The 24,143-nt window shown below is 46.0% G+C and overlaps 2 protein-coding genes across 10 annotated transcripts in view; one reads left to right on the top strand and one right to left on the bottom strand.

Annotated features, from left to right (window-relative positions):
• Ak5 (adenylate kinase 5) overlaps positions 1-9,997 on the top strand; it is a 182,537-nt gene extending 172,540 nt beyond the window's left edge. The window contains exons 12-13 of the mRNA XM_035451656.1: positions 693-884; positions 8,880-9,997. Of these exons, the coding sequence (XP_035307547.1) occupies positions 693-884; positions 8,880-8,948 (261 nt within the window). The 3' untranslated portion in view covers positions 8,949-9,997. The remainder of the gene's footprint in view (positions 1-692; positions 885-8,879) is intronic.
• Zzz3 (zinc finger ZZ-type containing 3) overlaps positions 9,949-24,143 on the bottom strand; it is a 62,861-nt gene continuing 48,666 nt past the window's right edge. For 7 of the 9 annotated variants that reach the window (XM_027395174.2, XM_027395172.2, XM_035451655.1 and 4 more), the window contains 9 exons: positions 23,592-23,739; positions 23,390-23,505; positions 22,757-22,828; positions 21,849-21,950; positions 21,171-21,266; positions 18,979-19,131; positions 17,198-17,332; positions 15,084-15,184; positions 9,949-14,822 (listed from right to left, as the gene is read on the bottom strand). In XM_027395174.2, the coding sequence (XP_027250975.1) occupies positions 14,678-14,822; positions 15,084-15,184; positions 17,198-17,332; positions 18,979-19,131; positions 21,171-21,266; positions 21,849-21,950; positions 22,757-22,828; positions 23,390-23,505; positions 23,592-23,739 (1,068 nt within the window). In that variant the 3' untranslated portion in view covers positions 9,949-14,677. The remainder of the gene's footprint in view (positions 14,823-15,083; positions 15,185-17,197; positions 17,333-18,978; positions 19,132-21,170; positions 21,267-21,848; positions 21,951-22,756; positions 22,829-23,389; positions 23,506-23,591; positions 23,740-24,143) is intronic. The other 2 variants (XR_003481125.2, XM_027395171.2) reach the window with 2 other exon arrangements.

Here is a 24,143-nt window from a genome sequence, read left to right on the forward strand (position 1 = left end):
GTTTCAGAGCAACGCAGACTCCAGGGTGCATTGCCCTAGAGTTACAGAGCAACGCAGACTCGAGGGCACAGAAGGCTGAGCTCAGCATCTCAGTGGACGAAACAGCTTTTAGCTGAAACGTGGTAAGGGATGAAACTAGTTACATCAGACTCTGGTCCTAACAGCCTGACTCCAGTCTGTACCTTCTTGGTCAACTCTGTTCCCTAACTCCATGGAATACACACCCAGCACAGGGTGTTCTTGGTGGCTGGAATAAGACATGCTGGTGGTGTGAACAAGAAGTTAACAGGTTAGGCAGACCTTTACATAGGGAACAACAAACACATCCCTGCACACACTTGTGTGTACCTACACATCACACACATGCACTTGCATACACACATGCATGTATACACACACAGGCATGCACAGGCACACATGCATGAACACACCCTTCCCCAGACTGGCTGTACTGGGCAACTTATAATTGCTGCATTATGTGAAGTGACCAGAAAGCTGAACAAGACAGAGCTCTGAGGCAGCAGGTGGTGAGGTCAATCTGGAAACAGGAGCCAGGAGGTCCAGGGTGGGTCTCATCTCACGAACCACAATGTGACGCTGGACACTGCGAGACACCGACAGCCCCAGGGATGGAAGCCCCCAGACCTCTACAATTCTAGCTGACCATGTCATGCTCTTCTCTTTCACCCCAGATTGGAGACCCACACTTGGTGATCTGCATGGACTGTTCGGCAGACACCATGACCAACCGCCTTCTGCAGAGAAGCCAGAGCAGCCAGCGTGGGGAGGACACTGCCAAGACCATTGCCAAGCGTCTGGAGGCCTACCACCGAGCATCCATTCCTGTCATCGCCTACTATGAGACAAAAACCCAGCTACGGAAGGTGAGTCTCATCTCCTTCAAATGAGCTGCTTGCTCTTTTCTCTCTCAAGAGGAGGGAAAGTAGAGGCAAGCCTTCCTGTGAGATCCAGGGAAGCTGCAGGCCGCTGCAGGATTGAGACCAATCCTGCTTTCTTCCTTGCTATCGTCACGGTGGTGCACATTGTAATCCCAGCACTCAGGAGGCAGAGGCAGGCGGAGCGCTGTGAACCTGGCCAGCCTGGTCTACATAGCAAGCTCCAGGCTAGCCAGGGCTATATAGGGAGAACATGTCTTTAAAAAAAAAAAAAAAAAAAAAAGCTGAATATCTGTTGTCAGGTGGCCACAGAAGTCGGTCATCAGTTAGCAGCAGGTGCCGTTGTAGTCGCTGAAACTTATTTTCCCAAAAGACAGCAGAGCCTAAAGCACAAGCCTGGAATCCCAGCCACGGGGAGGCTGAGACAGGAAGAGTTCATGTTCAAGACCCACTTGGGCAGGTAATTGAGCCTCTATCTCAAGGTAGCTGGCCTGAGGAGCTGGGGATACAGTTCAATGGAACACCCACCTAACAGGCATGAGGCCTGGGGAGCACTCTCCTAACAGGCATGAGGCCTGGAGAGTGCTCACCTAACAGGCATGAGGCCTGGGGAGTGCTCACATAACAGGCATGAGGCCTGGAGAGTGCTCACATAACAGGCATGAGGCCTGGGGAGCACTCTCCTAACAGGCATGAGGCCTGGGGAGCACTCTCCTAACAGGCATGAGGCCTGGAGAGTGCTCACCTAACAGGCATGAGGCCTGGGGAGCACTCTCCTAACAGGCATGAGGCCTGGAGAGTGCTCACCTAACAGGCATGAGGCCTGGGGAGTGCTCACCTAACAACAGGCCTGGGTTCAATCTCCAATACTGAAAAGTAAAAAAAGGAAGGGGGCAAGCTGAAATGAGAGTTCTACCACCAACTGTAGGTGGCGCTCTATAGACCTCAGCTAAATAGGATGGGCCATACGCCGGACTCCTCTAGATCCTAGAGGAGTCCTTTGGATTCTGGAGTTCACACAGGGCATGATTGGCACTTGGCTCTCGATGCTCTTTCAGAAGACCTGGGTTCGATTTCTAGCACCTACATGGTTACTCACAACCATTTCTTAAAGAGTCCCATGGAATCTGACACACTCTTCTGTCCTCCGAGGGTACTGCACACACATGGTGCACAGTTTACATGCAGGCAATACAACCATAGAAATAAAAAATTAGCCGGGTGTTGGTGGCGCACGCCTTTAATCCCAGCACTCAGGAGGCAGAGGCAGGCGGATCTCTGTGAGTTCGAGATCAGCCTGGTCTACAAGAGCTAGTTCCAGGGTAGGCTCCAAAACCACAGAGAAACCCTGTCTCGGAAAAAAAAAAAAAATTAAAGAAATTCAGGGCTGCAAGAACCTTCTTTGTAAGGCTAAATCACCTGGGAAGTTTCCCCACGTTGTGCTGCCTGGAACAGCCAAGGAATTGCCCAGGTAGAAGGGAAGTTCTTTCCCACTTTAGTCTGAGACTGGGGAAAGCTGGATTGTAATTTAGTGTATCACATTTCAGAATGAGAAAATCCCCTCCCTCTCTCTCTTGAATTATCTGAATGTAAACCTGACGACTCGAAGGAGAACGGCTCAGTGACACCAAACTAATAGGGTTCTCAGAGAAACCTGCATTCGCAGACCTTACAATTCTGTGTTACTCTCCAAGAAATCAGGTTCTCAGGCCTCTCTGGCTCATCTCTCAGGCTTCCCCTTACTGGGGATACTGGCAGCTGGACCCTCAGAGAAGTTAGTGGGTGTCCATTGAAAATGGACACCAGAGAACAGAGCGGGACACTGCACACACAGCTGCTGCCAAATCAGATTTAACAACTCCAAGCCTAAAATGCATTTGTGACACAGAAATAATGCATGGCTTCTGCTTCCTGTGTTAAAATGCAAAGCGGGAGCCACACAGTAGGTTTCTCCCTTCCATCTGGACTCTGCGGCGGCTGCCACCAGCCCCTCATATAGAAGAGCTAGCCCAAGGGAGGGAGAGCAAGCCAGCAGAGGGTGCATTTGCTACTAAATGAGTAGCTGGGAATGAAGCATTGGTGAAAAGTGCCAACACTGAGCAAAGACTGCTGGGACAGTGGCCTGGGTGTCCAGACGCTTCTTGGAAAGTCCCAGGCCAGATGGGAACTTTGATGAGTCATCTGACAGCAGCCGCTGGAACCCTTCCAGGCCGTTGCTCTGTGATTCCTCATGGGGAGAGCTTTCCCCACTAGTGTAAAGGAATACAAGATCATTATTGAAAATATAGACAACCCATTTCTGAGTCCCCCACCCGCCCAGGGTGGACACTCTTTAGAGCATTGACTGCAGAGGACATGGCCTGGACATGGCGGTGGGTGGGCAGGGTCACAGAACACATGGTCTGGACATAGTCTGGACGTGGTGATGGGTAGACGTGGTCACAGAACAGCACATGGTCACCACATGGCCCGGACATGGCGGCAGGCGTGGTCACAGCCGGGCTAAGCAGACACTAACCCCAGTCTGCACTGACGTTGGGTTGGTTCCAGAAGCCCACATCACCAAGACATGAAGACGACAGGTGCAGCCCTGGAAGCCATCAGCTTCACTACATCCTCAGAGGGAAGCACATCCACCGGGGTCACCCTCCTCACTTCCCAGTGCCAGCTCCAGTTAAAAACAAACAACTAACAAAATCCAACCTTCTCTATACTGATGAGGTCATCCCTAAAGTTTCAGACCCTTGAAGGCAAATCCCTCATCAGAAGCGAACCTGCTCCCCTGGTTTTCTGCAACAAGCTCCGTGACATCACAGTTTCACCACAGATTCAGCACTGGAGTCTTGGGAGTGAACTAAGTCATGAAATTGCTTGTGATGGGAAAGTGAAGCCCTGTGGTGATGGGGACCATGACAGTGTGTGGAGGCTGGTTCTCTCCTGTCCGCCCCAAGGGGGCCCTGTTCTCACTCTGCTCACCCCATGAATCCTTTTCTGTTCTCAGAGGACAAGGAACCCAGGCGTCTTCTTAGCTCACTTGTTTTAGATTTGCTAAATCTGGAAGCACCAAAACTGGACCTTAGAATAAGTGGGCTGGGCATGGTGATACATACCTGTAGCCCCAGCACTCAGGAGGTGTGGTTCCAGGCCAGGCTGGGAGTCATAGCAAGTTCAAGACCAACTTGGGCTACATGACTCCTTGTCTCAAAACAAAACAAAACACCCCACAAAACTTAGCTCTGCACATGTAACTTGGTTCTGTCTCATTCCCGCGCAACTCTATATAGAAACACCACAGACACCCCTGCCTGCCATTAGAAAAGAGGCTGACTGTGTGCTTACGAATGTTACTCTTGCAACTGCTTCTCTAGCCTAATGAGGATGGCCAACTGCTCATTTGTTTCACACCTTAGCAAAAAGCTACTTTCTACTGGGAAAGCCCAACTGTTTCATTTTGTTTTTAAACTTCCAGGCATTTGGACTTCACAGAAGCAAACACCACAGCATGAGACTCCAGCGAACAGTTTTCTTTAACAACAACAACAAAAATCCCAATCCTTGTATTTAAACCATGCTGCAAAATGAAGGCAGTATTACATAGAAACTTTGTGGGCAGGGTCCTATGAAACCTCCGAGGTTCAGCACCAGCTAGCCTTCCCCCCTGACCCTCACACACACACACACACACACACACACACACACACACACACACACACACACACACACACACCAGCTTGAGTCTAATCGGTCAGGAACTCCCAAGCATTGCCCTTCAGAGCTGGCACTCAAAGGCTTTCTGTGTCTCCTGGTTTCCATGAGAGCATCCCTTAGCTCCCTATGACGCCCAGGATCTCGCACTAGAAACAGGCTGTCCTCCACTAGCCCCTGCGTGGGAGGAAGGGAGAACATGCCACTCAGGGCAGTCTTTCAGCCAGCTGTTCCGAGTCTACCTACCTGCGAGACGCTGGGTATACAATGCTGAGGAATGACTCTGTCCTGAGGAACCAGTGCCCGATCGCATAATGGTGAAGACTCCCTGCTCAAACGATAGGCAAGCTGAAGAACCTTCCCAGCCCATCTGTGAGGTCCCTGTACAAATCAGTTTTAGCAAATACTGCTAAATCAGCATAACCTCATCCCTACCTGCCATGAGTAACTAACTCCTCACCCCATCACCTGCCAGGGGCTGTCTCATCATCTCAGCTTGCCCTTGTCTGTGACAGGATCCAGGCTGACCTTAAATTTCCTATGTGTGGGAAAGTGGCCTTGAACTCCTGATCTTTCTGCCTCTACCTCCCAAGTGCCGAGATACCACACATGGCTTCTACCCTGGCTCATCTATCTCAGGAACCATTAGGTGGGTTAGCTAGCAAACGTATCCCATGCTGGTGTTTGCTACCTTTTAGTCACACAGACACACACACACAGACACACCTTTTATTTTTTTAAAGACAGCTGTCTGGTGGTAAACTCTTTTCATCCCATCACACGGGGAGGTGGAGGCCAGTCTGGTCTCCATAGTGAGTTTCAGGCCTCCTAAGCTGACATAGTGAGACCCTGTCTCAAAACCAAACCAAACCAAGTGAACTCCGACGTGACTGGTTTGAGCATGTGCACAACAGTCCAGTTCGCTCAGCTCTGGTTCCTTTTCTGTAACATCAGAAACAGGTCCAGGAGCCCAGGTGCCTCGTCAATATCAGGCACCGCCACTGCTGGTGCAGGGCACTCAGCTTTACTTCAGCTGTTGTCAGTTTGTTGCGGGATTCTACCGCCTGCTTCGTGTTCTTTGGGGACCTCGGTGTGCCTCTTGGTTTCCACAGGGCGGGTGCACACATTTCTTTGCAGCCCGCTCTCCACTTCCCTTTCAACCGTGGTTTCTTAACGCACGTCCCACCATCCAGCCATTTTAAACTAGGGGACAAGTATCAAACTTTAGTTCTGTGGTCTGCCCCAACCCTGTCACTTCCTTGGCCTTGTGAGCTTGGGCAACATAAGTCATCTTTCAGTGTCACCTGTCCTTCAGGCCCCGGTTATTACTTGATTACTTAAGCGTCACATGTGCGGGTTGTGTGTGACTCCCTAATCCACAGCCCCTGTGCGTGTCTATCGTGTCGTGTGGACTCCTGCTGTGCTGCTCTGTCAAGGAGCCTCTTGCTCTTGCAGATCTTCACTGCAGTCTCCCGGCAGCTTGGTACCTCAGTGTGGACTATGCTGGCACTGAGGCAGAGGGAGCTGGGCGCTGTGAGGGACCCAAGCACAGGGGTGGAAGAGGCTCCGGCTCAGAGGCAGAGTACTTCAATCGAGGATCCTAACAGGACCTTTAAAATATGTGCACTTTGAGGAGTATGGCCCACCAAACAGGCCAGGAAACTCTCAGAAGCCCCGCCCCCACACCCCACTGTCTCCTTAGGTCACATTCTTTTCCACGAGGATCAACAGTAATCCCTGGCTCTCACGAGTTATCTATCTTTATGTTCTGATCATCTAAGTATAGGCCGATACAGCTAGCTTTATTTCTGGTCATGTATAGATGACCAAAATCCCCAGCACTGTGTAAACTTAATATGGATCTCTGCTATTCCAGCACTTGGGAAGGTGGGTGGAGGCAGGATCCTGTTACATAATCGTTTGAGGCCAGTCTGGAATACTTGAGACTTCCTCTCAAAAAAATGCAAAGGGGAAATGAAATTTAATAAATAAAAATATTGCTAGATATATTTCTTGGGAGTGTTTAAACATGTAAAAATTGATTGCTGGTTGCAAAATTAAACCTACTGTAGGTAAGTAACAAGAGTTAAAAGGAAACATTGTTTCTCAAAGTTACCTCAAACAGCCCTCAAGAAAAGTGTCACCTGCGCATCCATCCATGTTTCCTGCAGTACTAGCCCCATGTTCAAGTGTGGGGTCAACTCAGAAGCCCGACAAAGGACGGGTAAAGATGTAGTTTATTCAAGCCTCAAAAGAAAAACATTGCTTGTATACAGCGAAGTGAAAGATGTGGAGAGCAGGTTAATACTCAGAAAAAGCAAATGTTGCATGTTTTCTCTGGTATGCAGAATCAAGATTCTAAAAAATAAGACATTAAAAAGGGGGGGGGTATTGTTTGGAAGACAGAGGGGCCAGTGGGAGACAGGATGAAAGAACAGAGAGCTATCCATGATTGAGGTATGCCATGTGCAATTATGAAGACATCATGGTGAAACCCATTATTTAGTACAATTAGCATATGGTGAAGCCATCTTAAAAATGTGTCGATTGTGCAGTCCCTCTGGCAAGGAGTTGGCAGCTGCTTTACTGCACAGGGCTTGAGCTATTCCCAGGACCCTGTGCTTCAGCAGGTTCTTAGACTTTCAGCCTAGTCTCCGGCAGGGACCCATCATCACCAGGACTCTGCCTTCTTCTAATATTACTTTTCCATTGGTTAGCATTTGAATGAACCTCTACGCAGCCACAAGGCTTTAAGCCTTCAGGACAACCAACTCTTCTGGACAACTTCGCCTTTTTAAAGTTAATTTAAAAAAATTTGGCCACAGTAGCCTTTGGAAACTTTCCCTTCCTTAGAGCGCCACAGCCCAATATGAGGACACCATTGGTGGCTATGGCTTCAGTTACCATCTGCTCACTGACCTGTGCGTAGTTCCATCAAGGATGGCAGCTGGGCAGTTCAGTCCCTCTTCAAGTGCTAACACCCCATCAACCTTTACTTAAGTAAGCAGGGCTATCTGTCTAAGGCATGCCATCAGCATCCCTCTGGCCTCCTCAGAGCTTCTAGGGGTCAGACCTCTGCCTCCTTAAGAGGAGCTGTGTGTGAACAATCCCCAGTGGCTGATTGATGTCCAGGAAACCGCTGACTCCCATCTGTTGCTGGCTTCCTCTATCTATCATCTATCTTCAACAACTCTGCCCCTAGTCCATCTGAACATTGGGGGCCGAGGCTTGCTTCCTTATCCACATCCCTGCTTCTGCCCCCTCTAATTTGGGCTGCATTCCCACCGTGATCTAAGTAACTCAGTGCGTTCAGGACTCTCATGGAACACCAAAGGGTCCACTGATTCCTAACAATACTTGGAGCACGGCCCTTGGCTTGCTGCTTAGATGGACTTTGAGCTTTAGAACACTTGTAGGTTCGTAGATCAGTTGAAGAGTTCCCAGATCAACATCACTCAACAGTCATCCATTTGCCACACAACTGATGAACCTATACTTGTCACCCAAAGGCAATGTTTGCCATCAATAGCTTAGTGTGTTTGGCCCACTTTGTAACATGAAGCGACGGCACTCAGATTCCTACTTACTCTTCTCCCATATGCTGGAACTGCTCTTTTCCTTGTCATGGCAGCACTATACAGTATGTGTCCCTTCCAGACTGGCTTCTGTCACGTACTAACATGCAGGTAAATCTCATATCTTCATTATTTCATTTTAGTGCTGAGTGTCCTCCATTGTCTGGAGGTCACTGACTGTAAATACTAACACATCTTGGTAACCTTCGGGTTACCAATCATGAAGATGTAAGCAAGCACACGCAGGCTTGGGGTGTTGGGGTTCAGTGTGGAATAAGGCTGCTACAGTTGTTTCACATCCTAGGCAGCATTTGGTGGCATCAGCCTTGGGGTTTGGGACATTCTAATAAATGCATAGTGCTGCTCTCTCATTTTAATCTAGGAATATAACTACTGGTTTTAGAGATAGGGTCTCACTACACAGCCTTGGCAGGCCTGGAGCTTGATATGTGGACCAGGCTGGTCTTGAACTCAGAGATCTGCACTCCTCTGTGCCTTGAGTGCTGCCACTAATGTGTGAGCCACCACAAAGGCACTTGCTTTTGAAGCAATCATTTTCCACTCTAGTCTCTGTGGGTTTGGAGGGAGAGCACGTTTTAAGTTTGCTGAGCAAAAGCAGGTAATTGTGTTTCATTATTTTAAAGATGGGCATTTCCAAGCAGGGCAGGGGGTCAATAACTAACTCTCTTCCTCTCAAACACAGGTAAACGCAGAAGGAACCCCAGATCAAGTGTTTCTTCAGCTCTGCACAGCTATTGACTCTGTTTTCTGAAGGAGAAAGCGCACAACTGTTCAGGAAAGTAGAAAGAGAGACATGAAATTCACCCCTTGCACACATTTCCCTTGGTCGCCACCAGGCCTAGCAGGCTGTTTCCTTCCCAGCTCAGCCCTCGCGAATGTCATCTGGAAACCACGCATGGTGTCTGTGGGACTGTCCACTGTGTCCTCCTGTAGACAGCTCTCCCCTTTGGTACACTTGTTTTTCTGTCACCAGGCTGTACCCCAGAGCAGCGGCACGGGAAGAGCAGTGTGGGATGTGTCTGCTAGCTGTGCCCAGGCCCACCTGGAGTCTGATGCATCATACAGAGAGAACAGAACCCTAACTCTCCAGCACAGCTTCCTCCCTGATGTGGGTCCTTGGCATGGGGACGAGCTTGGACATGTCACCCTGTACTGGCTCTGTGGGGACTTTTAGATGCCCAGAGATGCTGTCCAGCTTCTCTAAGACAGCAAAACGGCAATCAGGACTATCCATTTGTGGGACTAGCAACATCGAATAGTGTCATAAAGGCTAACACGCCTGAGCAGCTGCATGAGCCACCCTCCACGTGGTGGTTATGTCCCAGCAATTCCACAGATTAGTGCCAGAGACTGGAAGTAACTTAAAAGCAGAGAGACAGTTGTTACTTCACTGACAGAACCATCTTGTTCTGACCTGAAGTGTCTACTCCCAGTGCTGGGGCCGGGCTGGGGGCATGGGTGTTCTGCGGCTCCTGGGTTGTATCTGTTTCATGGGCCTGCTCCATGGGTAAACACGTGCATCACACCTGTGAAGTGTGCATCTTTTGTACTGAGTTGTTGAGCTGGAGCCACTCTGTCTTCTGAAATACCTGCATCTTACACTCAACCACTATACAACAAGCAGTTCGGTTTGCATGATTATTTTCCTCAGTTGAGTGTGCAAATACAGAATGGTTTCCAGGACAGAACCGTATTTTTAAAATCACCCCCCCCAAACAGTTATGTACAAATGAAATAAATGGAAGCCAGGATAACTCTTTCTCTATTTATTTGTAACTCACATCGTTCTGGAAAGCCTTTGGAAGCTTTCATTCCAAACAGAAGCAAACACAGTAAAAGAGTTTAAAATTCTGATCCACTTGTATGGTTTGAACTTTGGCCACAGACCAGATCTGAGCTATTACAGAGAAATTGTTCATGTATTCAATGATACACTGTCATTTTCACATTTCATTTTCCCTAGCACTGTTTCCTAAACAGAAATGTCAGTGTGTGCTAGACAAGAAATTAAGTTTCTTTGGTTACAATTAGGTCTCTGTTACCAGAAGGGGTGCAACGAGTTCCCAAATTCACAGAGCTGTTGAATGCTTATACCACCCCAAGCTGTCACATGAGTATTCGAGCAAAGGTGAAAAGCGCTGCTTCAGGATAAAACATAAACAAGTCACCTAGGGGTTAACAGTCTCCAGACACAAAACACAATCAGGCAAACACTGGCCCACAGCTGTGGATGAGGAAACGAGGCAGCAGACCTGAGGCAGCAGACCTGCAAGCCAGCGAGCCTGGGGCTCCTCAGGGCAGGTAGGTGGCAGCTACTTTGGAAAACCTCAACAGGACTTAGTACTGGGGATGCAGATCAGTTTTCCAAAGAGTAGCCGAGACTCACATTGCTCTGTGAATGGCTCTAAGCGGCATCACTACGCCAAAGTCATCGGATTTTAAAACATGAAAGGACCTTAGCCGTTTCAGCCTAGCAAAAGGCTGTGCATGTATGTGGACAACCTCAGAACACAAATGTAAACTCGCTGGCTCTAACCTATGTTCAAGGCCACACCTGTGCTCTCCCTGACGCCACCAACTGGACCCTCCCCCTCTCACATCTGGCTCAAGCTACACTGCCTGTCTCCAAAGATAGCTGACTCTGGGCCCTTACACCAGTATTCTCTTGCCTGCTCCTACAGCTTATCCACACAGCTAGTTCCCGGACTCCAAGCTCATTACCCTTGCCACTGAGGGTTTCTCAGCCCATTCGACCTAACTGGCAATGCTCTTCCCAGCCCTGTGTTGCTGGCTTCTAATTAGGGAGCATATAAGTTTATTTGCACACCGCTGTCTTCTGTGCTGTGTCTATGAGCTTCACAAAGGCCTGGCTTTTCTATCGCAGGAGCCCTCAACCGTCTCTTGCTACTGAGGACTAATGTGTTTTAACTCTCAGTGCCTTCCATTTTCCCATTACTTGCAGTTAGCACAAGTCAGTGACTAGTTTCTAGGATTCAATCAAAGGTACTTCACTTACCAACTGTGACTGAGACCCAAAATGTCACTACAAGCATGACAGAGTCACACCCATGCTGAATGATCTGACTGGCTGAACCAGTCTTCAAGTAAAGTTGGATGCAAAGGCTGTCTCTGTCCTCTAGGGTGTAACGAAGAACCTCCTGAGACACACCTTTGAAGAGTTACTGGCGCCTCATGGATTGGGCCCCACTACCTTCTAAAGAAAAAAAAAAAAAAAACAGTGTGACTAACCAAAACACTGGGTTACATAACCAACGAATCCTTGTAGAGAGTCTGTTAAAATGTCAGGGCTTAGAGACACAGACATGGACTGTATTCTCAAGCAGCTCAGTGGGGCACAGCTCTCAGAAAAAAATCCATTTAACAGATATGTAAGCCCTGTAAGCAAAGCACTGGGGTTTGGTTCCCTCTGGGATCATAAGAACAGTAGCTAACCATTCCACTGAAAAGCAAAACTTTATAGGCTTAAGAAGGACAATGCCAGCCAGACGCTGGTGGCGCATGCCTTTAATCTCAGCACTCGGGAGGCAGAGGCAGGGGGATCTCTGTGAGTTGGAGGCCAGCTTGGTCTCCAGAGCGAATGCCAGGATAGGCTCCAAAGCTACCCAGAGAAACCCTGTCTCGAAAAACCAAAAAAGAAAAAAAAAAAAAAAGGACAATGCCTAGAGACGCTGGTTTTCCCCAGTGCACCCAGAACAATGGACGTTACACTTAGCTATCCACAGTAAGTTTATTCAACATATCTAACGTGGCTGTAAGGGAAACTGCACAAAACAAGACTTCTCTATTACAGAGGTACCCCATTTTCTGTCAGCCTTTGAAAATTGTTCCTCATACCTCAGTAAACGGTGTTCTGTGACTAATGTAAGTGAAAGGAGGGAGAGAAGACTCAAGGGATAGTATGGGGTGTGGTCCTGTGAGTCAGTCACAATGGTGGGGGACTCTGGGACTTCTCCGGCCACACACAGGCCTCTCTCTCATGGGCCCAGGTTTGTACTCTAGTAATACACAAGGAAAAGGGCATGGAGAACACGCTGATGGTGGGGCTGTTTCTGCTTGGGAAACACAGCGATAAATCTTAGACAAGTCTCATCACTTCACTAACAATAGGACCCTGGGTGAGATCTCCCATGAAAACGGAGTAATAAGTGAACCTAACTCACTGGGCCGAGAACCCAATGAGTGCCCCAGGCTTGCTTTGTGTACAGTAAGTGCTGTATCAGCATCTGCTATCGGTGCCACCCCCTAACGTCAGAGCGATGGCTTTTGGTGTGTTATTAGTAGCAAACACCGTAAGCATCATATGCCACCAAGTAAACCTGGCCTACTAAGACACCTGACAACACTGCTTCTCAAGCAATGGTCAGCAGCCAGATTTCCCTGCAGACAGACGGAAGAGCACTGCGCACTTCTGCAACCCTCAACAGAAACACAAGAAAACGTTCCCACCAAGATATAGTAGGGGTGATGTGCTTAGAGCTAAGAAATCCAAAGTAAATACATCTTCTGTCCAAACAGGAGAAACCCGCACCCTACCTCAGTCTTAAAGCCTTGGCCTTTGGAAGATGCATCCGGGTGGGTTTGCCTGCTCTGCTGATCTTATTACAGCCGTATCACTCATATCCCTTCCAAAGTGTCCTTCAAGCTTTATGGGGCTTTGGGATGGATATGAAGTGCTCTTCAAGAAAACGATGTGGCACCACTATTTCTACAGACAGCCCAAGTGTCCTGCATATTACAGACAGAGGCTGCCGTCTGGCATGTGCACTGAGCATTTAGCACAGAGATCCCTAGTGTAACTGTCTCTCCTTCACTAATGACCCAGAGATAAAAGCCTGACTACTTTTCTTTCTGAGTACAATAGACTGCATCAATATGACCAGTGATACATAATCAATATATTATTTAAACTTCTCATTTCCATAGTTAAAATTCTGTATTTTATTAATTAAAAAATTCAGGGTAGATTTTACCTTGCTAAGTGTTGAAAAGAATTAGTAAATAATGTCCCCTGAACTTAAAAACAGGAAACACAAATAATGTTAAAAACAAGACTGGTGTAATGCTTAACCCACCATAGAACATACTCTCTCTTCCTAGTTGATAATTTTTGGAAATCACCTGTTTCTACACATGGGGACTTGATTCTGTCAGGATAAAATGACCTGATTAACTTTTTGACCTATACTTAAGCCCCCCATCTGGACATGAGTGAGTACCCTACGGTGAATGTTTTAGCACGCTGGACAAGAACTCTGACACCTCTAGCAGGTTCAAGCGCACACTCTCTTCCATAACACACTCCTCACCCTTTCTTTATAAAGAACAGAGAGCAAATACAGATGAAACATTTAAGTGATGAGCTCTAGTTTTAACCCTTGTTGAGAAGGAAGCCACAACAAGCGTTCTATAATATAAACAAACATAGCCACATACTTTATTCCTCACAGTTCTCCCGACAAATGAACATTATTCAACAACGTACTGTATACACAGATAAGAAACATACAAAATGTTTTAAATGATGCACAACAAAATCCAGCAGTATAAAAGAATGCTTGTGAACTCTTGCTCACTGTGCAGACTACATTTAATCACTCATTAAATAGTAATAAAAATACAATCTTTTATGGATCTTGTGCAGACTACAAAAGAGGGGAAATTATCACCATATATATGATTTTTATATTAGGCAGTTTTCTTTGACAGAGGCAGAGGCTGTGTCCTTTAAAGGGTTAATGTTGTGAACCAGACTTTACACAGTTACTACCACTGGCACTTTTCACCACAGTCTGTACACGTCACATGATCATCTTATACAACATGACATTTAAAAAATATACCTGCGTGACAACTTTATGCCATTCACACCCCATGAGCTGGTTACGGAAACCAAGCACAGCTATCTCGCGCTGTGCCCTGGGGAAGGACAGTTCATCGTGATTACAAGTTAGGACCACACCATTAAGCAGCTCCAGTCTACTAAAGGCCATCAGTGACCACCGGACAGTGAGTTCTTTTAGAGTACACATCCTAGAAGCAAACACCATCATTGGTTAAAACTTCGTCTATATGTCAGTTTCTGCTCTGAATACTATTTTCACAAAACTGAAAGCTACTGAACTGATTTAATATAAATACTTTGTCTTTCCATCATCATAGTTATGACTGAGGTCTCTGAAACCTTTGGAATTTACTCTGGCATTAACTCAAGCTCTCGCTTCCACCTCACCCATCACGATCACCACCTACAAGGCTCTCTGTGGTGGTGACAATTTCACCAGGGAAACTCTCAGCTCACCAGGAATGTTCAGCTGCTCATCCACAGCCACTCGGTGTGGAGCTGCACTTGACGAGAACACGCGGGAGCTCTCATGCCCGAGTGTCCGAACCGCACACAGCACCAACAATGATGCCAGTGCTGTGTGCTGACGAGAACTAGTGCCGGCACTCTCTTCCATGTCATCTGTTGGCTGGGAAGTAGTTGGGGTCAAGGTAACTATAACTAGTGCCCTGGGACACACAGTAGTCTCTGTCTAAGAACGTCTCAGACTTATAAACAGGTTCTAACTGGTGATCTTCCTTGTGAATATCTGTTTCATGTGGGCTGCAAGGAGAGAACACACACACAGACTCATCACTACAAAACTCCAGGTACATTTTGATCTACCTACTATAAAATCCTCTTTGCTAAATTGATCCCTAGGAAAGCTTAATGGACGGCTGCTCAACGAGATCAGATTGATTTAAAGAAAATTTTAATTGCTTAATTAAATTTAATTAATAACAGTATAGTTATACTTTAAAGAAGTTGGAAATAAAGTTCACTGCTTGAGGTTCCTGTCCCCAAAATAAAGAAAACACTTACCAGTCTGAACAAGAGTCACAGAAATCCAAAGACATTTCTGGAGGACAGTCCTGGCAGTGCCACCGAACACCCTGGATAGGTTCTACACCGCAGTTATCACACTGCAACAGACACAGAAAGGCAGAGCATTGGCTATGTTTCTTTTCTAGTAGGAAGCACACGGTTATGGCACTGACAGACCCTTTCCCCAAGCTGTAGAAATACCTAACACACTGGCTTAATTTAGACACAGTTCCCAGTGAAGCAGATAAAAGTTTATGACGCAAGACCAGACCACTGGTGGGTGACAAACAATCTTTGTATTTACCCAAGAGGTTCTTAAGTCAGTCACCTCAAACTTGGGCACCGTGCCCACCATTCACTGGGAACCAGTGTGTGACTGTGAACACTTGACTTACTCACACTGGACCTAGAGCTGCCCAGGCATGTACTGGCAGGCAGCAGGAAGACACCATCAAACTCCTCTCTTGATGGTCACCAGGCTGAGCCCTGAGAGCAAAGCCTATGACGACAAGAAGGCTGGGACAAGAAGGCTGGTCCAGCTTGTCTTTCAGTGTGGAACTCTGGGAACCAAAGTTCACTGGTTTGGATGAGAATGACCCCACTGCTCATACATTTGAGTGCTTGGTCCCCAGCTGGTAGAACTGTTTGGGAAGGGTTAGGAGGGGGGCTTTGAGTTTCAAAATCCAAGTCTGCCCTTGTCTCTTTTCTGCCCACTGCCTACGGATCAGGATATAAAGCTCTCAGTCACTGCTCTGTCGCAATGCCACACGGTCTGCTTGCTTCTCACCACGACAGTCAGGGACTCACCCTCTCAAACTCTAAGCAAGGCCCCAACTAAGTGCTTTCCTTTGTGAGAGCTTCCTTGGCCATGGTGTCTCTTCACAGCAACAGAACTGACACCGAGGAAATCTCGTTTCTACATTCTCTGATGACACCCTGCCCAACACGCCATGGCTAAGGTCTACACCTCAACTATGAGAAGACCCAGTTTCTTCTCAAAAAGTCTAGAAGCCAGTTAGGAAGATCTGTTAGGGGTGAGTAAGGACACTGGAATGTCCTGAGGGAAGGCTACTCCACAGGCCCAGAAGTCACTCACAGCAGGCACCAACTCTATGTACATGTGCACACGGCAATGGCAACAGCAACGCCACATCACGGCTCTGCTGAACTCTCTCCAACCCCATTCCATGCAGTCACTTCCAATGGCTAGTCTATCTCCACAGAGCCGGACAATTCAGGCAGGACACACTTTCTTTTATAATCCTCAGGCTCCGAGATGCCGCCTGTCTCTGGTCTTACCTTCTTTTAATCTAGCCCTCACGCTAGAAGGATCTCTAGCCCCACCTCACTTACATATTTATATATTTCATTATAGCACATGAGTAAACTACTTTAGAATACTTAGTAATAGTGAATGATTAAGAACTGTGAAGTCTAAACTTGGTGCTTTCTTAAAGCTGGCAGAACCCATTTTCTTGAAATGCAAATTTCGTGTTATTTGCTGTTCTAAAGTTCTGCATTGTTTAAACTCCTTGGCAGAATCTCCAGCTCCCTTCACACAGCCTCTGAGAACTTTACGCACTCTCTAGGTGTGCTCGGTTATTACTCAGCTATTTTGAAGCCCTACATTTCTAGGGTTTCATTTAATTTTTAAGACAGAGTCTCACTACATGGCCCTCAGTGGCCTCAAACTCACAGAGATCCATCTGACTGCAGGGATGAAAACTGTGCCAGGAGGACCTGAGTCTGCGTCCAGCCCTTAGGAGACTCTCTGGCCTGGGTACTATGAGTGCACCCTCCATCAGCCTCCTGAAACTCAGTGAGGCAACCCAAGGTGAACTGGGGAAATGTGTTCACGGACAGCTGGGACTAGGGAAGCAGCAGATGAACTTCATCCCAGCATACCGCACAGGACAGACAACTGCACGCTCTCTTCTCCACACAGAACTGAGATTGTGTGGCACCCACATGTGGACACAACTTTGCATGTATGCATAAAAGAATTACAGAGAAACTTACTACCTTCTCCCTGAAAGCTTACTGACTTCACAGTCAAATACTCTAGTTATCCCTTTCTAGCTTTTTAAATATTAGAGGATCGAGTTGCTTACCTTAAAGCCCACATGTTGCACAAACCCACTTTCTGCTTGCATTTGCTGAAGTTTCTGCTTCTTTAACTTTTTAAACTGTAATAGTTCTTTATATTCAGGTAAACTCCTATACATGACAGGAATGCTTTCCTCATCCTGTTAAAAAGATCAAAACATAAAAGTATAAGAAATACAATCCTAATTATTTTTCTACTGATATTTCTCACTTTTAACACTCAGAAATTAATGCTACTATTTTTTGTTGAGTGTGCACTCCCCGATTCCACTAGACTGGCTGGCCAGTGGCCCCACAGTCCCTGCCACCGTCTCTGCTTCCCCAGCACTGAGCTGTAGGGATCCGAATCCCGGTCGGTCTTCATGCTCGTGCATGCCCATGACCAACACAATGCCCATGTCTCCAGTGTTCTGGGACTTTAAATGCTGCTCTAAGGATGACCTACACTGCCTCACAACGTGAGGACATGTGGTCACTCAACTTCTAATGTCACCAGAATGACTTCAGAAGCCTCATGTGTGCCCCGCCCTGTTCCGGAGTCATTTCTTTTTTTCTGGTCTAACACTTTTCACGCTCACCTCTGTAAACATGTTATCTTTTTTTTTTTTTTTTTTAAATAAGCAAAGCAATCTCTGCCCTTCTTTAACACTCTGTATTTGTAATGACTGGCCAAAACAGTACAGTTTTCACTCAAGGGGATGAAGGGAATTACATGGGTTATTTAGAAAACAGTGTGAACTACATAAATACTTCAAGGGTCTCATGAAACTCTGAAGCATAAGGAGTCAAATACAGTAACAATTCCTCCAACCCTGAAGCTGACCCGTCCAAGATATAGGAGAACAAAGACATACGTATGTTCACAGCTCCGAGCACAGCCTGTTACATAACATGTTTGGGTAAATAATTCCTCAAACAAATCATTCCAACAATCAAATGAACAAACTCGCAGATAAAAGCCCTGTCTCAAGACCCAGCATGAGCATTTCTAGAGGACAAGTTTAAAGGGAAACACAACTCCACAATACAACCACTATTGGTTACTTAAGAGACAAAATGGAGAGTATGGCTAACTCTCCATTAAAATCTCCTGTTCTGATTCTATGCAATCAGAGTGTCAGGATACATTCTTCAAGCAAGGAATCAGTCATTTCACAGGAAATTCAGGACAAAGAAAAAATGAGATGGCACAAATGGATACAGCTGATACAATCCACACCACGGCAGCAAATCCATGGACAAACAAACCAGGTTTCAGTGCAAGCAGTTAAGGCTGAGGAAAGTCAAAGGAGGGTTTTTCATCCCTACCCCCAATTTATCGCCACTCTTTGGCTCCAAACAAAGTAAAAAGCACCCCAAATTAGTGAGTCCAGCTCAGGGGTACAGTGCTTGCCTGATGTGCACAGCGCCCTGAGCACGTGTGTGCACACACTTGGTGGCATGACCAAGGTAACCAGACACTCCATTACATGAAGAGTCACTCCTCAGAAAGCTGAGCTTGCTGTCTGGAACTATCTCCTTCCAAAACCATCTGAAGTGAGACTGAGGAGGAAGACAGGCAAGCAGACTAACTGCCAGGTGACAATTATTGAAGCTGAGGGGCGGGATATGGGTCCAGTGTGCTGTTCTCACTACTTAGCTATATACTGAATTTTCTTCACGGAAAACAATGCATAGAACTTTAAATCTGACTTGTTGGTTAAAAGGGGGTACATCAGGGTACATTCCCTGAAGAGAAGGAATAATCAAAAACGCGTGTTCCCTATAAAAACAGGCAGCAACTTACCGACGCCTCCTCCACAGCAGGGCTTGTGTGGCCATGAAAACAGGAGCGGTCATCGTCTTCATCCATATACACTGGCGGCTCATGGGAAGTCATGAAAGTGGAGGGTTTGAAGAGGTGCTTATTGAGAGGGTGCTGCCGTCTGCTTGCTGAAGACTGCGTGAGAAAAAAGATGTCTTATTGGAACAGTGGGAAACCATGAACAGAATCAAAAGGACAAAAACGTGCACACCCACCCACCAGTTACAGGAACTCAATACTGGCTGCACTCAACTCTCATGATCAACTTCTACTGAAAATCAGAGAATAAAATGGCCTAAGTCAGATAAATAACTGCCCAGTAAAAAAGAGAAGGTTTTTTATGCCATAACATTTGAGTGTCCAAAACAATCACCTAACAGCAAGTCACTGCTTGCTTTCTAACAGTCTCACTTAGCCTCACCACACGCCTACACAGTAGCTATTCAGAGATGCAGAGACCCCCGCATGAGGTGGGTTTCAGGCTAGGGCAGAACTGGGAGGAGATCTGTGTGGCGGCACAGCCTTCGCTACCAACCACTATGCAGACCAGTCTATACCACCGTCATAAAGAGGAACCACTGGAGTCCCTCCATTCCACCCATGCAAAGTCCAAGCGGTCGCCATGGTCAGGAACATTATGACGATGGTTGCACCACTACTCCACAGCCATGATGTCAATGACCTTCCAAGAGACTACTCTACAGAATGAACAGATTCAGGCTTTGCCAGTGTTCCTTTCTGATATTATTCACTCTTTCAGGCTTTGCCAGTGTTCCTTTCTGATATTACTCACTCTTGTTTGTAAAAACACAAGGTATAAAGAAACATTTAATAAAATTAATTTAGAAAAATTAACTAAGGGTTTGGGGATATTCCTCAATGGCTGAGCATTTGCCTAGCATAAATAAAGTCTTGGGTTTGAACCACAGGAGGGGAGGGGTATGCCAGGCTCCAGCATTCCAAGTACTTAAAACAATTAACAAACTAAAATGATCTTGAAACGCTTGATTAAACATAATTCCAAAAACCCATGGAGCTGGAGAGATGGTTCAGGTGTTAGGGTACTTACTGTCCTTGCAGAACATTAGAGTTTGATTCCCAGAACCCCTGAAGGTTGCTCACAACCTCCTAACACGCCAGCTCTGGGGGAAATCAATGCTCTGGCCTCTGTGGGTACCAGTATTCATATACACACCCATTCATAGACATGTAATTTAAAAAGTAAAATGAATCTCTAAGAACTCAAAGATGTCAACTATATAAACAATCTCCTTATTGTAACATGAAATCATATAAACCAGCACCCACCAGGAAGGTCATAGCAGCTTCCTTTATGTGAAGAGGGGGCGTGGCAGAAGGACGAGATCATAAGGAGTTGCCAAGCCAACAGAAGCAGCCTCTATCTCTCCTAGTTGGCTGCACACTGCTAATGCAGTGCTCTGTGCATCCCAGAGAGCTTCTCTGACTAGAGGGCAGCGGGGAAGCAATGGGACTGCAATAGAGAGGACTGATGGCCTAACTCCATGGCACACTCCCTGCCTTGCATGCTGAGGACCTAGGTTAGTGCCTAGTACCCTGAAGCAGGGTGAGGGGGCAAAAAGGCCGCTTGGGACTAACATGAAAGCAACACAGCAGCATTCATCTGCAATCCCAGCAGAGGTGTGAGGACCAACACAAGCCTTGATGTACACAGCAAGTTCTAGGTCAGCTAGGACTACCTAGGGAGATTGTCTCAAAAACAATGGTTCTCCGCTTAACTAGTTTGTGGCAAGATGGTGTTTATATGTTATTCTGGTCTACTGTGCCACCATAAAGTGGAAGGGCGAACACTACTTACAACTCTAGAACCACAGTGAGGGCGGGCTAAGGGTTTCAGGAACATTTCCAGTCTATGCAGGAGAGCAGGAAGAGAGCAAGCCTACATTTCACAGTCCATACCTTACAAAATTTAACATCACAAAGACATTCCCAAAGAATTGGTACAAAAACCCTTTAAGTAGTACTCATTCATATTACTTACAGGAAAATAATGAAGAACTGTTAAAACTTAGCATATTTTTCTAGGTAGCAACAAAGGGAATCTTATTCTGCCTTTATACCCAAGGTAGTGGAATGTCAAAAAGAAGAGGAGCGCAGCCTAGCAAACTCACACCTCCACAACAGTCCCTCCTTACCTTTTTAGAGTACATATATAAGTTAGGTGTTCGGCCTGGAACTGGAATGCCAGCTTTAGTTAGCTTTATGAAGTACTTCTGTACACGGCTGGCCACCTAAGGAAACAACAGTTCTTAAATACAACGAAATGATATATCAGCAAAGTTTTAAATGGTGATGACTAAATCGAGAAATAACCTTTAAGTGATCATCAAAGACATCTGTATTTTAAAATCTTGACAGAGTCATTTCAAGTAAATTTAAGTTTGTGTGATTTCGAAGCTAAACCCTTACTGTCACTGGTGAACATGGGTGAGTACAGCAGGAAGCCATCACCAGTAATGCAGATGAGCGCGAGGAAGGAAGCTGCCGTGTCCATGTTCAGAAGACAACCAGGATTACATTAATGCCATGCACAAAACCCACCAGCACAGTCTAATCAAAATGACACCGCAGCACACTCACTAGGCTTACACTCAAGAGATACAAGGTCCACTGTATATATATATATTTTTTTAATGTTTTGCATTGATGCAGAACAGGTTTACTTATGTTGTTTCTGCAATCAACATAGAAACAAGCAATGCTAATCATTTAAAACCATCACACACTAGAGCTAGCAAGGGCAGCAGCTGTGCCAGCATGGCTGCAGAACTGTCTGCCAGGTCTGCACGCACAGCCCACAGCCTTCCCATCACCTGTTTGGCTGTCCGGTTGCCCAGCTCATCTGCAATCTTCTGCCACCGCCGAGACTCTACTTCCTCAGGAGGGTATTTCAGGAGGAGCTCTTCAAGTTTTTTCTGCATCAAACCCAAGACCAAGTTTTAAGTGAAAAAATGTATTTTTCCATTTAAAACACTGGACTTCTAAAAAGACACATTCACATTTTATTCAAAGTACAGTGCTGCTTTCCCAGCTCTGGAGGTCCCATCATTAGATTCTCAAAGTAGAAAAGAGTTCCAGTCAGGGACATAAGATGCCACAGGCAAGATGAGATCCACGACGACACCTAGTAAAGCCCCGTGGAGGATCTGTATTCACTTTATTTAGTGACTATAGCACAAGAGAGCAGAAGAGAAACAACACGTCACGTCGGGCTGCACACATCTGAGTGAACGAGGCTCCCCAACTGTCTTTGGGCCAGAATGCACAGAGGAGCCATGTCAGAGTGTTCCCTCTTGTGTCATCTGTCAGCCAAGCATCTGACTGGATCCTGGTACTCAGCTTCTAACACTCCATACACAACCTAACTAAATACACAACATCAAGGTCACACTTCACTACAGCTGGGCAACACCAGCCCTTAGCACAGGCAATCTGAGACAACAGAAATTAAAATGCAACTTGAAGGGGCTCTGCATGTCCTGAGGGTTTTCCCAAACCCAGGGTTTCTCTCTAAGAATTAATCCTAAAAATAGTTCATGCATCTTCAAAATCCAAAACTCTCAAACTATGCAAAAGGGATAGAAAAGTAACTCTACACATTTTAAACTCATGATTAAAAGGAATTACAATGCAACAGTAAACACTTGCCTGGCAGTGCTAATTTTACTATTAACAGTTCAGATTGTCATTAAACCCAAACAAGCTAGACGTATGTATTTACCTGTTCTTCAACAGTCCACAGCTGGTTGAATGTTTCAGGTTTGGTGTCATCACACAGGCGACCTCTTATCATCTGCATATAAAAGAAGGCTTTTATAAATGGAAAACAGCAAGGATATAGCTAAAGAACACACAAGGAATGTTTCACAATTTCCAAAATATCTTTGCGTATTTTTAACACATATACCACCTATTTACTGATTAATTTTTTTTATATTCTTATATTTCATTTGGTTTTAAACTCTTCACAATCCTCAAATAAACAACAAGAAGTGTGGGTTCAAAACTGAAAAGTAACAATTCCTACAGAGACAAAGCCATACCTCAAATCCTGGTCACACTCCACAGTGCCACTGGTACTGGGCAAGGTACCCACAATGCCCATTTAAAACCCATAAAGACTCTACAATATAACCAATACCAATTACATTTTATAAGAGGCTGCAACTTGAAGACCAGAACATACACAACAACTGAGGTGTCAGAGCTAGCAGTTTGGACGCAGATTTAGGTTTCTGGTTAACTGGAAAGTTTACGTTCCCATTATTTTTCAGTGAACAGCTCTCCATTTTAAGAACACAATTCAACAGAACGTTAAATACTTTCATGCTTTCACGCATTTCATACCACTCACCTGAGGGCGACTATGGGAGCCTTCTGGACCGTCACTCAAAGGCAACACGGAGTAAGAGAGGGGCTCTCCATCCTTCTTAAGATCTAAAGGACTTTTTGGTCTAGCAGGCAAGCCTACTAAAAATAAAATCACATACAGAATTATTCAAGCAAGACACTGCAAGACATCTTCCTCATGAAATTCTCACCGTGTGAGTTCTTACCTTTATCGAAAACTAACTTAACTCTTCTAGAATGTCTTTTGCGATTTTTAAATTCTCTTTCGAAGTTCCCAAGGCTGTTGGTATACTGGTCCCACACAATCTCAGGCAACTGAACAACTCTCTGTGGGTATGGAAGCCCTATATCGGCCTGGGAAAAAAGACAAAATACAAATATCAGAGTGCCAATCTACATTTAACTCAAGGGGATAATCAGTAGAATAAAATGCAAGAGACACACTGTAAACACTATTCCTAGTGCTAAATATGAACTATGTATAAAGAAATACAGGATCGCATCACTAGCAACTCTACACAGGAACACCAAACCCCCACCAGTTCTACTAACAAGCACCCTGAGTGTGCGGAATGCAACACGTGAGACACATTTTGGCATTTAGCCTCAAGGTTGTGGCTTATCTGTAACACAGTAAAAATGAATTCACAATCTAAAGTCTTTTTCTTTCGGGCACTGTTGGGCTTTGTACAAAACATGTGCACCCAGCAGCACATAGCTACATCCCTTGCTTCAATTATGACACCTTAGAAATGAAA

This window comes from Cricetulus griseus, assembly GCF_003668045.3.
Source record: "Cricetulus griseus strain 17A/GY chromosome 1 unlocalized genomic scaffold, alternate assembly CriGri-PICRH-1.0 chr1_0, whole genome shotgun sequence".
In the NCBI taxonomy this organism is placed as follows: Eukaryota; Metazoa; Chordata; class Mammalia; order Rodentia; family Cricetidae; genus Cricetulus; species Cricetulus griseus.